At 41.2% G+C, this 16,511-nt stretch overlaps 1 protein-coding gene across 9 annotated transcripts in view; it reads right to left on the bottom strand.

Annotated features, from left to right (window-relative positions):
* The window catches only part of ctnnd2a (catenin (cadherin-associated protein), delta 2a), a 245,352-nt gene that overhangs the window by 90,418 nt on the left and 138,423 nt on the right, over positions 1-16,511 (bottom strand). For 8 of the 9 annotated variants that reach the window (XM_054765059.1, XM_054765060.1, XM_054765061.1 and 5 more), the window contains one exon: positions 8,009-8,375. In XM_054765059.1, the coding sequence (XP_054621034.1) occupies positions 8,009-8,375 (367 nt within the window). The remainder of the gene's footprint in view (positions 1-8,008; positions 8,376-16,511) is intronic. The other variant, XM_054765055.1, reaches the window with a different exon arrangement.

Raw genomic sequence — 16,511 nt, 5'->3', positions numbered from 1 at the left:
TTAACTTGGATCAAACTGATGCGACACAATGCAACAATCCTGCAATAAATCCTGCCTCATGGGGATTACAGCTCTAGTTTTATTGTTTATAATATACGACAGGGAGAGTGGTGTTAATTTAATGTTGTGCTCATTTTAAAAGGCTGTGATTTGTGTTTTTATTCTATGCGCATAGAAGTAATGACTATCATCAGCTGACATGTTCTAATCAGAGAAATACGTATTACACATGCAAACAATTTCAGTCACGAGTGGTAATTTCCTCTTTCATAAATGTCGGAATGTGACACTTCTAATACGTGGCATGTGTAGAAATGTATAAAACAGCTGTATTTTAACACCAAAACTTCATTTTTGCATTCACAAATGAATTAAATTAGACTAAAAATTGTACGTGTGTAGTCAGTGGCCGACGCAGCAGCTACAATCTCCAAGGCAGAGATAATTAGTGTTCTAATGAAGCAAATTAAACTGTCAAAAATGTGACATTTCTCAAAGCACACAGGTATTTTAAAGTTGCACATTACTTACAGGCACATAGCTTGAAGCTGAAGCGTATTAGAAAGTATTACATCACACAAATCGTCTGGTATGCTCTGTATCAATCAATGAAACAATAAATAAATAACATGTGCGACACACGACACATATATCTGTATACATGAATTCGCACAGTACTTTGTGAAAACACCAGATAAAGCTTGATAAGTGGACACCAAGGTGACAAATACTTGCAATAAATTGCTCTCCAGCAGCTCCATTGTGCTTATTGGACTTTACTTACAAGAGTGTGTGTGAGTGCTAATATTTGTGAATTGCTTTGTGGTTGGCTGTATAAAAGCAAACAGTCAGGTGACGCACGAGGGAAGGGAAAAACTCATAAACTAGCGAGTGCCTCGTGCACCTGCTACTCTCATTAGTTTACAGTGGCGCAATAATACAGCAAGGAGGGAAAAGGAGATGACAACGACGCGATGGAAATGATGCTGGAGATGACGACGTACAAATGTGAGTGTGGCCGCGATGAATATGGAAGACGAGATAGAAATGAATAATTTAGATCATGACGCGCTCGCCTCTGACAATTTTGATTACATGTCACGAAAGATGGATGGCGGTCCGCTAATACAAGTATGTGGAGCCATGTGAAGCGATTTTCATAACATCGCACACAGCGGTCATAAGCACGGGTGCAGACAACCACAATGTATTCCATCGTAGAGCAGTGGATACAAGCAGGGTCAGAACTTTTAAAACACACCCATGGTGACTAAACAAACACCCGCAGTAAATCAAACCTACTGCATATATAATTGATTTAAATGCAGTCAAGGGAAAAATGCTTACACCACCCTTGTTTCTTCAGTTTTCTTGTTGCCTTAATGCCTGATACAACTAAAGGTACCTTTGCGTGGACAAATATAACAATGACAACAAAAAAAGCTCATAAGAGTTAGATTTCTTTGGCAGTACAATGCTGTAACTATTCATAGAAGAAGTGATTTTGGTTATTATCAAGAAAACCATGGAAATAAATTCAACTCTTATGAGCTATATTTGTTATCATCATTATATTTGTCCAAACAAATGTTCCTTTAGTTGTACCTGGCATTAAAATGGATCAATAAACTGAAGAAACAAGGGTGCTCTAATCATTTCTTCCATGACGGTATGTTACATTAGAGCGGAGAGCTATACTGACGTCATCAAAATTGGTCGCTAGATAATGCACACATATCTGTCCAAACCACATACCCGTGTTGAATAAACATCTCCAATCAACCATTGGATAGACAATTGAATACGGTTTAAATACGGTGTATTACTGTAGAGATGAGAGCTGTGCTGATGCCACCAAAAAAGGTTGACAAATAATACACGTGTCCATCCTGACCACACACCCACGGTGAATAAAAAAAACACCTGCGGTAAACCAAAACTATTGCACAATCAATGAAACATGGTACATGCGCGGACTATTCCATAGGGACAGCAGGTGATGACAGCTGACGCTTGTGTCATTCTAAGAGTCACGATTATGGTACGCAGCAAATTACTTCCGTGCTTTCTTGGAACGGAAAGTTTTGATAAATGAATACATTCTCTCACATTCAAGTCCATCGGATCCAAAGGGAAGACCAGCGAAGAAAAGAAGAAAGTATACATAACCCCCCGTTATCATCCCAAGGTCAAACACACACACACACACACACACATATGCCCACTAACAGATAGGCCACTTCAGAACAGGAAAATAACTACAATGGGCAATTTACCCACAATAGGCAGGGATGATGGCCAAGTCGCAGATGCGCACCCACACACACACACACACAAACACACACACACACACAGCTGTGCCTCAGGGCCAAGGTTCTGGCAATGCATCATTACCCTCCCCTGGAGGTGATACCATATCCCAGCATGCATTTCTCATGTGGAGTGGATATTACCCATGGGCCATGCTGAGAGCCAAAAGAGTGTGTCCTCTCCTCTGTCTCCCTTTTTTTGTCTCTCTTAAAAAACCTGCCTCACCATGGGACTCCCACACCTTGACTGTCCCACCATCCCATACCACTCCTCTCTTTCTTTTCAGCTTCCATCTCCTCTCGAGGGAACTGATTGTTATGATTCAATAGATAGGCACTTCAGTATATCAAACCTCCTTTCTGTCCACTGTCTTTTAGTCCAATTTACTGTAAGTGCATGGTCTAAGTGCAAGAATGCATCAAGAAATTCCATCCCTACTCCGGCTTCCTTATACATGTGCAAATATAGTAGGATGCATTTAAAAATGACTAAAAGTAACTTGTGGCAAATGTACGAGGGTCATTTGCAGGCCGCGGCACATTCTAAAAATAAAACAAAATACTAGAAAAAAAACAGCAAAAATGTCAAAAAGTCAGCAGTAATTTTACAAGAATAAAGTCAAAATATTAAGAGAAAAAAGTTGTAATTAACAAGAAAAAGTTGTACTTTTATGAGAATATTGTCATAATATTATGAGGAAAAACAATGTAATTTTAGTAGCATAAAGTTGAAACATTAAAGAAAAAAGAAAACTTTTTTTTTTCCAGTCGTATTATCATGAGCACCAGTCCAGGGTGTACCCTGCCTCTCACCCAAAGTCAGCTGGGATAGCCTCCAGCATACTTCCGCGACCCGTGTGAATAGAAGATGGATGGATGGATTATTATGAGCAACAAACAAAACAATGAGTAAAGTTGTCATTTTTGGAAAATTAGGTTGCGGAAAAAGTTATGTTACAAAAACAAAAGTCAAAATATTATGTGATAAAGTCATAATTACGAGAAGAAAATTTACACGAAAAAACGTGAACTAGTTGCAAAATAAAATGTAAAAAAAACAAAACAGAAATAGAATAAGCAGGTATAATTATGTGAGAATAAAGTCCAAATATTAAGAGAAAAAAGTTGCAATTTTACCAGAATGAACTCATAACATTATGAGGGAAAATAATACAATTTTAGTAACATAGAGTTGAAATATTAGGGTTAGGGTTAAGTCCTATAAGTCCTGATATGATGAGAAACAAAACAAAACAAAATAAAGTTACCATTTCTGGAAAATAGAATTTTATGAAAAAGTTGTAATAATATGGGAATAACGTCATCATATTATATCACATCAAAATATCAAAGTGGCCTTTTTGGAAAACCTTTGGACACCCCTGTCCTACTTTGTTCTCGTTGTCCCTGTCCTTGGTGCTCAATCCATTCATATCACACACACTATATGTCGCTCTCCGTGGTGCTGCAACCAGCTATCAACACAGGTTACTACAGTATAAGATACAGCAAATGCTAATGAACAGGCTTATTTTACCATTGCATATATCTTTTTTATTCACATTATATGAGTGTATGTATTGCAACTGCATGTGCAAGTCACAGCACTAAAAAATTCTAGCAGCCGCAACTGTTTATCATGTGAAAAAGAAATCAATTCCCTGCAGAGGAGACAATAGTAATCCCCAGGCATGTGGTGTAGTAAACAGTGTAGTGACAGGGTCTTTCACTTAAAAGGCCATGGAATCCCCAGTATGCATATAATCCTGTGGTCAAGAACCGTCCACACATACACACTTTCAGAGCCTACCACTGCCTTCATTTCCATCTGGAGCAGGTATCCCCTGTGTAGGCTCATACATAAACCAAATATATCCAACACACTTAGGCAATGCACTTATACAAAGAGACAAAAGGCGGAGAGTGGGGAATACAAGTGTCTTGTTTTCCTCTTGAGCGCACACAAACAAACACGGGGACGAGTTCACGAGTGACAGCAACAATGCGCCCACTGCATCACTGCATCTTAACACACCCAAATCTAACAATGCAATTGTCCCTTGGTCTATTGCTCATATGGGACTGTGCTAAATCAGCCCTGCGTTACTGCATACGACGGTGACCAATACGAGACCAACATGCGTGAAAATAAACAAACAAGAGATAAATAGAAGTAAATCATTGTATTAGTAATCATTTAAAAATATGCCTCTTATATGCGTGCAGTACTGAGCTGTTTGTGACATTTTAACTGGCTCAAAAGCGGTAACATAAATAATTGAACCTACGAGGTTGAACACAATGTTGACTGACCTTCCATTTGGTACACTGGAACATCTGTTTCTCCACAGACAATGATGGACATAGAAATAATGTAATCTGCTCAGAGTCAGAAACCAATCTTTAACCAATGAGATTTCAGATTCACCGTACAGGGCTAGGTAGTTGGGTTGTGAATGAGAACGACCGGGTGTTCGGTTTGACAAGCGAGAGATATGGCTGAGTCCTCAATCAAGAAATATCAGCCATAATGCTTAGATTAATCAATGGTAGATACACGTACCGGGTATCGTGGCGTTCGGTTCTTGCGCATGCTCAGTAGCTGACCATGACTGAAGACGAGGTGGATGTAAATAGTAGCAGTGACACCACCTGTTTGTTAGCATGTCTTTACATTCAAGATGACCCATCTTTTTCAAATTTTTTTCCTCCAACGGTGCTTAATTGCCCTTTCTTGTTGAGTGAGTGTGGTAATAAAACCACTGTTAGAAGTCCTTCATATGCTTATCACTTGATTCAAATAGCCTGGAGTGTCTGGGCATGCGAGTCTGCCCTTGACTGTCTCGGTCCCGTACAGGAGAAGAAGATCAACCCTCCCCTCATGTACATTGTTTCCTACATAAAGTAAAATTTCAGCATGAATAGTCAGACATTTTCTCTGCAAGCAAGTTGTATTAAATTGTACCTCTCATTATTCTGAAATAACTTGTCTCGTCTCTTATCTATGTTGGTGCTGGCAGCAGATTTCCCCTTGACAGACACAAAAAGCCAAAGAATAAGCAAAACGGGAGGTTAATCCTTTTGATGTTCGCCCAGTTGTGTATTGTGAGGCACGCTGACAGTTGGATGTTGATGGTTTAATGCGACTTTAGAGGCACATTTTTCCAAAAATGTTCACTGAATTCCAATTTGCACACATTCCGTAAGTAAACTTGCCTTTCAGTAGGAATAGGGAGTTCAGGCAGTAGCCTTAAAAAGCGCGGCCTTGATGGGAGACTATTTTGTTACTGGTAAGACGTGCTGCAGGTTTATTGTGTGAAGCAAAGCAAACACAAGGGAGAAACAATATACCGCCGTCTTGTTTTTGATCACTGTGTTGCAACTTCTTCCATTTGCCTTCCCATCAATCCTCATCTCTCTTGGCCAAACACACCCCACACATGATGTCTGCAACACATCTGAGCTCCTAAGCTTTGCAACAATAACCAGTGACCCTCGCCGCCTCCACCTTAGTGGTCCCTAATTCCCAGTCTCCCTGAGCTAATGTTCTTCTCACAAACCCAACCCACCAGGCCTTCACTACTTGTTTCTTCTTCCTTCCATCCTCCTAATCAAACTGTTGTGTTTTTCTCCCTTTCAACCACTCCTTATTTGTTTTCCTCCATTGTCTGCCCTGAATTCCAACACTGCTTTCAGGAAACTACTCAAAGACAAACAACTAAGGCTAATTTAAATTATGAAACCACCACCAAGGTACTTGTATATTTCCTACTACATGCTCCTCTCCTCTCCTTTGTCTTATCCTGATTGAGTTTTCTCTGTCCTCACCGCTTCTCTATCCTGTAATGGCGACCTAACCACGTTACCAGCACCCTCACGCACATACACATCGGGCTTAGAATATGCTAACGATGAAACTAAATATTCATTGCTAGCTTGTTAAGACACAAGAACCCACCGAAATAACCTCTGCCCTTCACTCAAGGCGTTCCTTGTCTCTAATAGCTGCTAACTCATTTAGCACTTCATGTAAGCTCTGCTAGATCCAATTATTGCAAGAGAGAGACCGGAGTTGCAGAAGGCGGCCAGTTAACCTTGTGGCAAAGAAAAATGTAGCATTCCATTACAATTCAATTAGAAGAGTGAAGGATTATATGACAGTGAAGATAAAACAAAAGCTTGATAAAAAAAAACACAATTTTAAAATAAGAGCAGCTTTTGTGTGGCCTTTTTAAAAAGCAATTGGCTGAAATAACATCAGCTTTCATGATGTAATTGAGTGTGGACACAATTGATTGCAGTGAGGAGAATTAATTTGAATCATTTACTTAATGAATGTATTATTATTATTATTATTACTACCGTTTATCACTTGTTTAATCTGTTGGGTGTCGTTTTTGGTTTGTGATTTTGGCAGGTTGTGCTACAGTTCGGGAGTACTCTTACTCAGTTTTTGTGCAATTCCCTACAAAATTATTGTGTTTTTGTTACTGGTAGAAATTGACTTAAAATACGACATGGCAAGATAATCTAGTATGAGCTGCTCAAAGAATCAAAGTTTCAATTGTCGCTGGTGACCTGGAAGTTGTGTATTTCAGCGTGTGTCACTAGAACGCGCCACATTCGCCCACATAAGAGGATCGCTCATTTTCAAGACTTGTTTTTGGAAGAAAAACATTTTAAGACAAAATCAAAGAATATCTCCATGCCACTGGTGCGTGTGTGTGTGGGAGTGACAGGAAGAAAACCTCTTTTTGGGGAAGTTGTTGGGCACCACCTGTTGGTTTGTATATACAGGTGGTCTTTGTTTTACAGTGTTTTCTTGGTACGAACGCGCTACCACAAATTAATTAAAAAGTAATTTTAGTTCATGAACACAAGACTTACTGGAGAACTAGCCACAGCGCGGTGTGCCGTCGAAGAATACACTACACTACGGCGTCAACACAGTGGCAATATCCGCATCAGCGTGAAAACCAGAAGCAGCGTGCATCTGCAAACACCACTCTCCTCATGACCTCTGAATAACCGCAAGCTATAACCCACTCTCTGTGCCTTCGACGTGGTGCAGGCACTGACTCCCCCCTCACCTTGATTGGTCACTTTAAACGCCTACTGTCCCAGGTCAGCGGCCAATCCGAGGCAAAGTAGGGCGGCTCGTTCTCTGCACGTGGCGAGCGGTTATTCAAAAACCACAAGCAGGCTGAGTGGTCTTGATGCACACAAATATTGGCACAGTGTATTCTTCCAAGGCAGTTTTCCAGTAAGTCTTGTGTTGCTGAACAAAAATGACGTTTTAATTCATTCATGGTAGCGCGTTCGTAACAAAAAACGCCATAGAATGAAGACCACCATGCTATGTGCTCAATATCGGCTGCACTTGTCTCAATTGTCAGGATGACGAGCAGGTGGCCAAAAAAAAAAAAAAAAAGGGGTGGGGCTGCTGTCAGTCGCAACCACGCCAAAAAAACATCAGCTAACTCAACTGCCCCCTCTGCACACAGCGTCCTCCTCCTCCTGCACCCACTAGCAGGACTCACGTCACCTTCACAGACAGTCGGAAATCACAGAACTTTTTAACACTACACATAACTACCAGGTTGTTACAGTATCCTTGAGCATACTAAAGGACGTCATCCTATGAAAGTGACAGTAATAAATAAGTTCATCCAGAATGTTGATATTATAGACAACCTTACCTGGGGTCCTTTTGAATAGAGTCAATAGAAGGCGAGCGCTGCAGGGTGCCTTCCGGCGGCAAGGCGGGTCCAGACTTGCTATAAGGTGATTCCACCACCGAGGGGCAGTACTGCAGGGTGCGGTAAGGGTCAGCCACATAGGGGTCTGAGCCGTACATGTCCCCTCCTCCTCCGCTGGTGGTGTAGCCCGGTCCCACAGTGGCATAGTTGTTGGTCCCGCCACGGCCGTAGCTTCCCGTCCCGGTGCCGTGACTTCCTGTTCGCTGCAAAGGGGTGGAGTCGACACCAGGGGAGGAGGGAGCTATGGCAGGAAAGTAGGGACAAAGGACATAACTTAGGACGTGGTCATGGAGACGCTGGGAAAAGTCTATAAGGACAGTTGATGAGAGGACAGAAAAGTAGAGGAGAGGGAAAGGTAGGAACAAACAGGCATGTCTCCGTATGGATTGATAAATATTGGCCACATGCCCGGGATTAACAACAAGGACCAATGTTTACCGCGGGGATTGGAGGTGGGAGAGAGAGACAAAGAATGAGAAATATTGTGCAGACATCATTTTAACAAGTTGTACTCACAATGAAAGACACTGAAATATTCCTAAATAGATCCTGAACTCCACTTTCCGTACTGCAGTAGGACAACAACGGAGAAACTTATTTCCCCCAAATCATGACACACCTGCGCAGTGAGCAATGACGAGGGAAAAACATAAAATAAAGATGTAAAAACACCAAGCTTTGTCTTTAGTGTGAGATGGGGATTGAATAGGGGATTGCTTGGTGAGGTAAGCACTCTGCAGGGGAACAGAAGCTGTCACCTTCCCTGCCTGTGTGGGAGCAAAGGAGCGGCGATATATCAATGTGTTGATGTGAGTCTGGGGGCCCTGTTTCTCTGGCTGTAAAAACACTAAGAGAAATGGTGTGGTTTTGAATGTGTGTGTGTGTGTGTGTGTGTGTGTGTGTGTGTGTGTGTGTGTGGCGGCATGGAGGTCGATCCATCTCACCCGTCGTTAGAAGCAAGGTACACAAAAACACACACGTGCACATATGCAAAAACGGCCGTAAAGGCGCTCTTCAGAGAGACTATGCGATAAATCACAGAGTTGTTGAATCAATGCAGGGGTCATGTGATTGACTGGGGCTTTAACACAGTCCAATGAGGTGCCTCTTAAAAGGAGAATTAGCCCTTAAAAATAGTGCACAGTCACTAAGTACACACATACACACTCACCCAGCACAACAATAGGCGGAGCTGCACAACCTTTATAGAGGTACAATATAAGAGCTGAATCACTTTCAGAGTGGTATTAAATAGTGACGCTTGATACTGGCTTTCTTACTGATATCCGATATACTGATATTGTCCAGTACTTCATTATCGACACCAATATCAACCGATACCAATATAGGCAGCAGATCTTCCCTCAAACTAATCAAGTTAGATCTCACGTTATGAGGTGGTGCCACTGGATGCATTTCACAAAATAAACACTGTTTGTGACAAATACTGCAATATGAAATGCAAGTTATAGAAAAAGTACCATGTTTATTTGAAACACTTTGCCTGAACACAAGTCATGACACAAAATCAAGACCAATAGTCAATTTATTAACATGTTGTACTATTAACAGGTAACATAATCTTAATAAATTCGCAAAAAGGAATAGTGGTAACTACACAATTTGGAAAGCTGCAACTAATTTATATGCCTATATTGGCCGATAATATCGGACATCCGTAGTAATAAGTACATAAGGTGACATCTCTTTTTCAAGATATTTTAAAGAAAATCCAAAAAAATCCAAACCATAACAGAAAATTAATTATGTTTTCAATATATGTGAAATCATATGTCATTTTGTGTGTCTTAACTGCTTGACAGCTGTTTGATGACTCTGCTTTGTTGATCGCCATTATCATGAAATTTGCATCATAACCCGTCCTCACTTTTTTTCCTGTGTTACGGCTTGTTAGATAATGTTATTACACCTGTAGATTCAGTCTATAATCTCGGTGCATTTTCAGTCTCATTGAAGGCCTTCTTGACACACACACACACACACACACACACACACACACACACACACACACACACACACTCAGCACAATCAGAGTTGTGCAACACTTACATATGAAAAATATTGGAAGAGGCAGATACATAATAGATGCATTATTCTCACTCACACAAGCTTAACTCTCACTTCTACACAAGCTTCACTTTCCCTTTCAAGTGGTGCGGCAACTGCTACAGTGTATAGACTCTGTGTACTTTCATTCTGGGCTCTTTCTTCAATATTTTCACTGATGCTGGAGTCCAGCGCTATAACCAAATATATTGCTCTTATTTTTTATAAACAATTTGAAAACCTTTTCAAATGTGTGCACATTGACTACTTCTCTGATAGCTACGCGGTCCCAAAAACCGTGGAGAAAAGCTACAGAAACAAAATGGCTTTTATTGGCTGCAACTCACCAGGTCACGGGTATGTGTGAGTGACAGGAAGAAAAGCTCTGACTCGCTTTGGTCAAAGTTGTTTGTCACCACCTGTTGGTGAGATGGCAAATTCTGTCGACCCCAAATATAATATAACTCGTTTTATAGAATTCAGACTAATGCCTCAAAACTGCGCATTTATCTTAATCGATTGCTCAGGTATACGTAACACATTGTGGCTGGTGGGCGTATAAAGTCTTGTTCAGACTGTTCTACAGGTAAAATACTGTCTTGTATTCATGTCAAGGTGGTAGTTTGGCTGTGTTTCAGTATTATTTTGATAAATTTTTTTGCCATTTTTAAAATTATAGCTGTGTTATGTCTGTACCTATGAGGAATTCATTCTTTTATTTCATTTGTTTTAAACTGAATTAAATTTTGTATGATGTATTGTTGTTTTCCAAGTTCCCCTCTATGTAGAGCAACACTACAATGATTCAGACGCTTGTGTACTGAAGTGGGATACATTGTGGTCTTCTACAATCTTGCATTGCTAAGATAACGCCACTACATAGTCTTGGAAGCCATTACTGATGTTTTGTCCGTCACAGGTTTCTAAGTAAGGTTGCCAAAATATTAGAAACACCTCTAACTACAGTTCTACTGCATTGTAAACCACAACCATCACAATAAACATAGTCGCAATTCAAAATGTCTTGAGTGTCTCAACATCATACTTGACTCATTAGTGCTCTCCTGAGAAGTGGCATTTACTCAGCCTCCCCACATTCATACACACCTGCACGACACGTCCCGCCAACACTTAATTATTTTCAAAAGCTCTTTTAAGACGGGTAAACTCTATTATTCATGAAGGCACATTTGCATATGTTACGTAACTTCAGGAAAGGTTGAGGAAAAAAAAAAAAGACTGCGGTACGCAATACCCCTGAGGCGAAATGCTATGAAAGCTCCTCTGCTGGTGCCCTTAATTTGACAAAGATCCAAGCTAAACCGTGAGAAACATACACGAGATAAGACAGAGTGAAAGAAAGGGAGAAAAGGGGTGTGTAATGGTGGTGGAGTAGTGCCCAACGCAGGGGCGGAAAAGGGTAATGAAGCAGAGTCACTGCCATCAGAAACAAATCCCTGTCTTTTCTCTACACTTTAAATGGTCCCTGTGATGCGTCCGTCTTTTCTGAACGTCTCATTAGTAGCCGGGGCTTGAGGCGAACACCTCCACCAGTGTCGAGTGAAGGAGTGCACTCTCCCAGAGACTTGACACTCAAATAGGACAAGCGAGAGATTGGGAGACTGAAGGGGCAAACGATTGCTTCAAAATGTCCATCCAACTGCTTTGATATGAGAACATTCTCACACACCTTGCTTTTCGAACACCCCCGTTTTCATATGATTTGGTTTTATAACTTTTCACCTCGGTTCTTGTCCACTGTCTCGGTTATTGTACAATATTCCGCGTGACAAACTGTTATATGACAAAACGTTGGTAGCACAGCCAACACCAAATGTCCCCATTACTCATCCTATTAGGCACACTCGTATGATTTGGTTCTCGACCCTTTGGAATGGATTAATAACAAAACTACGTATTTACAATTTTACCCTCTTATTTTGACATTTACATTGACATTCTCTCACCTTTACATTACATTTTCCACATCACTCAATTTTTTTCTGTCTGCTCTTTTTGGATCTCTGCGACCTTAAGTAAACGCGTTGCTTCCGAAGGTGTCATTTGTTCTGGTAACGGTGTGTTCTGGCTAATGGCTTGACCTTTGGGGAGGGGGGACCTATACAGCACCAGCATGTGGGTGCCTGTTTATGGATGCATGCTTGAACATTGTGTCTGTGTATATTAGAATGGTGCGTGACCCATTGGAGTATAATATGTTGACCTTTACAAAGAAAATAAACCTGTTAAATTGGTGTATCATATACCTTAGACTTGTGCTTTGTGCATTTTCAATACTTTATTTATTCTTTATGACTGTCCTTTATTATCTATCTTTTTGTAATTAATTTCTTCAAAAAAATTGGTAATTTTACCCCAAGGAAATAATCAGTTCCAGACAAACCAAACATGAACAAAAAGTACACTATTTACATGCAAAATAATTATGAACGACGAATGGATGGTGTATTGTTGATGCAGACTTACCGGACATTCTGGTGAGATGGAATTCAACAGTGTTTCTCACCTTCTTTATCATAAGTGCCGGCACTCGCAACTTTCTTTGGCTCCATGGCGGGTTATTTAGCAGTCGCGCTCAATTAAAAAAAATGCATGGACAGTGAGTCAGCAACGCATTGGTTGCTTTGTTTGGGCACTTGATTTCACGGAAAAATACAGTACAGGGTGTTGTAATGTAACAATGTTATGTTATGTTGTGTTGTGTTTAGTTGTGCGTTGTGTTTGACTACTCTATGCTATTCTACGTTATGTGCTATGCAATGCTATGCTATGCTATGCTCCTACACTCCCCTTTAAAAGTTTGAATTATATTATATTATTTGTATACAATTATTCTTATTATGATTTAATATACTGTAGTATATATTATTAATATATATCATGTATTATTATGTTGTATGTGTGTATGCGGGTGCACGCGTGTGTATATAAATATAAATAAATAAACATCGACAACATGATAAAAATGTAATGTTAGGTGTGATATCGTGTGAACGAGACAGCGTACGAAAACAGAAGCAACATTTTGACAAAAAATTTACGACAAAATCCAAATCACTTGAAAATGAATGTGATGTGCTTCCTTGTAATGTTGTTCGGCTCTTTGCTAAAAACTACACCATTAACATCACCGTTACCATATTGTCACTGGGTGGAAATGGGGGACATTCTACTGTACTAAAATGAATAATACTTCATAGCCTAATGTCAAGGCAATAAACAATTACAGCAGGACATATGCACACTGTCAACACACACACACACACACAAATCATATGGTGGTGTTTGTGTTCCCTTGCTTTGGTGTGAAGTAAACAAGAGAGGAAAACTTTATTAGTCATTTGACACACACACACAATTAAGCAGGCAGCACGGGGGCCAGTAAGCTTCCAGCAAGGGAGCTCTGCATGAGGAAGAGAGAGGAAGAGAGGGACGGGGGGAAAATAGAAGTGAGGGGGCTCAAACCGCTCCTCCGAGCTTTCTACGTCCGTCCTCCCCTCTCACTTTCATCTCTGCCTCCATTTCTTTCCCTCCTACTCTGTCTCTGTCACTCTATTTTCCCCCCATCGCTTTATTGCCCTTTTCTCTTCTTTCTTTATTCCTCCCTCCCTCCAGATCCATCCCTCTCCGTCCTCACCCCATCCGTCTTTTTCTCGCTTTGCCTGCCTGTCATCCTCTCTTCATCATCCATTCATCCCGTGTTTTTCCTCAGCCCTTTCTTCCCGATCACCCTCTGTCTCTCTATCACGCCGCCTCTATTGTGGCATATATGGAAGACTGTGTGATCAGAGCTGAGGACATGTCCTTTCTCTCGACACGCTTGAACGCTCAGCACGATTACACAAAACCCCTCAGTACAGCTTCTCTCTCTCTCTCTCTCTCTCTCTCTCTCTAGCAGACACACACACAGTAGCACACAAGTTCTACATATCAAAGTGATTGACATGGACTAAACATGTATGCCCCTGGGACATTTTTGTGTGCATTGAGGTCATGCAGATATAACCTTGGCCACAACAGCCTCACACACGCACACGCACACAAACTTGGACACGAAGGCAAGAGAGGATTAGTTTCTCACTGTGTTTATCCCTGGGAGTAGCTCCAGGCCAACACATAGCTCTTGATGTTCTGCAGCTAGAAGCTTTGCCTGACACACACACACGCACACATATGCAGGACACACACACACACACACAAAATGTTTTTGCAGTTGTAGGACACTTGTCTCTGTGAGACGAGCTGCCATGTCTGACACAGCAGGGGTTACAGTTTAACGTCCATACAGAGGAAGGTCAAAGTCAATGTGTTATCGTTGAGGTTTGTGTGTATGACATTGATGTCATTATCTTACATACTGTATAGGTATGGGATTATATGCCATATGAATAATGTCATGCCATGTAATATAATAGAATTATTATTTAGTATTATATTATGTTCATTCATTATCTTCCATTTGTCCTGACTGGGTGTATGCTGGAGCCTATCCCAGTTGGCTTTGGGCGAGAGGCGGGGTACACCCTGAACTGGTTGCCATGCAACCAATGGCAGGGCACATATAGATGGGCAACTATAGATAGGCACTCACATTCATACCAATGGACAATTTAGAGTCACCAATTAACCTAACAAGCATGTTTTTGGAATGTGGAGGCCAGAGTACCTGCAAAGAACACGAGCACGCACGGGGAAAACATGCAACTCCACACAGAGATGTCCAACGGCAATTCAAACCCAGATCTTCCATATCCAACATGCTAACCACCAGGCCACTGGGCGGCCTATATCATGTATTTATTATTTCAAAATATGTCTACATTTTTGGGTATTTAAATCTCCATTATTGTGCACAATTTTCAATCAATTACTCAAACATCAATACAGGAATATGTGTCACTAGAGCATGTGCATCAAACATGACAAAATATATCATCTCCCTCACTTGTTTGCTGCACTTTTCAGAGAATATGCGCTCAATCTATTTTTTAATCATAAATAAGAACCAGTGTTTCCCACACATTCATTTATTTGCGACAACCCCGTTACTAATTAATTTTAATTTGTCTTTAATTTAACAAAGTATAGAAAAAAATTATAAAACAGCAATAATGAAAAAAATACAACACAAAGGCATAATGGGAAAGAGTTGAAACGTTGATAGTAATAACTAATAATAATAATACAAAGAATATGCTCCAGCATACCTCTGCTACCCTCGTGAGGACAAGCGGCATAGAAAATGGTTACGGACAGATAATAGAGATTTGGCTTTAAAGAAATATAATAGTTTTTTTAGTCTCATCTAGACTCCCTACCACCTTCCTGGTAACCCACAACCCACCACCACATGCATCCATACAGTACATTATCTTCTACTGCTTATCCGAGGTCGGGTAGAGGGGCCAGCAGCCTAAGCAGGGAAGCCCCGACTTCCCTCTCCAAGGCTACTTTGCCCAGCTCTTCCCGGCAAATTCCGAGGCGTTCCCAGGCCAGTTGAGAGACATAGTCCCTCCAATGTGTCCTGGGTCTTCCCAGATGCCTCCTACCAGTCGAACGTGCCCTGAACACGTCCACAGGGAGGCATCCGAGAGGCATCCTGACCAGATGCGGAGGAGCAGTGGTTCTACTCAGAGTTTCTCCAAGATGACAGTGCTTCTCACCTTATCTCTAAGGGACAGCTCAGCCACCCTACATGCTTGTACCTGCGATCTTGTCCTTTCGGTCACTACCTAAAGCTCATGACCCTAGGTGAGGGTAGGAACGTAGATTGGCCAGTAAATTGAGAGCTTTGCCGAGTCAGCTCCCTCTTCACCGCAACAGGCTGATGCAGAACCCACATCACTTGCCTGTCGAGCTCACGTTCCATCCTTGCCTCACTCATGAACAAGACCCGAGGTACTTAAACTGCTCCACTTGGTGCAGGATCTCATACCCGACCCGGAAATGACACTCCACCACATATAAAGTGCAATCCTGTGGGGAAAGACTGGAAATGTTCCTTTTTCATGGACATGATACCGCCTCTGACCCACCCCTAGCTAGATGAGCCCGCCCCGTGTATGCACCCACCACAGCACAGACAAAAAAGTCGGCTTCACTACACATCTTAAAACAAAACCCCTCAACTAGCATGATGCTGCTGCTAAAATGTGAATGTAATATTGTGTCTCACATAACTATGCAGGCGTTTGCAACCTCCACGCTTTAATGTTATGTTTTGTGTGACTCTTATAAGATAAGGCGGAGTGCATTGCTAGTACTCACTGTTTCCTGTTATTTAAAAGTCAGATGGTCCATCAATAAACCAGCACGATCAGGGGCCAAGCAGAAATTGATCTGGGCCAAACGATTC

The sequence above is a fragment of the Dunckerocampus dactyliophorus genome, chromosome 21 (genome assembly GCF_027744805.1).
Source record: "Dunckerocampus dactyliophorus isolate RoL2022-P2 chromosome 21, RoL_Ddac_1.1, whole genome shotgun sequence".
Lineage (NCBI taxonomy): Eukaryota > Metazoa > Chordata > Actinopteri > Syngnathiformes > Syngnathidae > Dunckerocampus > Dunckerocampus dactyliophorus.
This window is presented reverse-complemented; position numbering and strand designations above follow the sequence as displayed.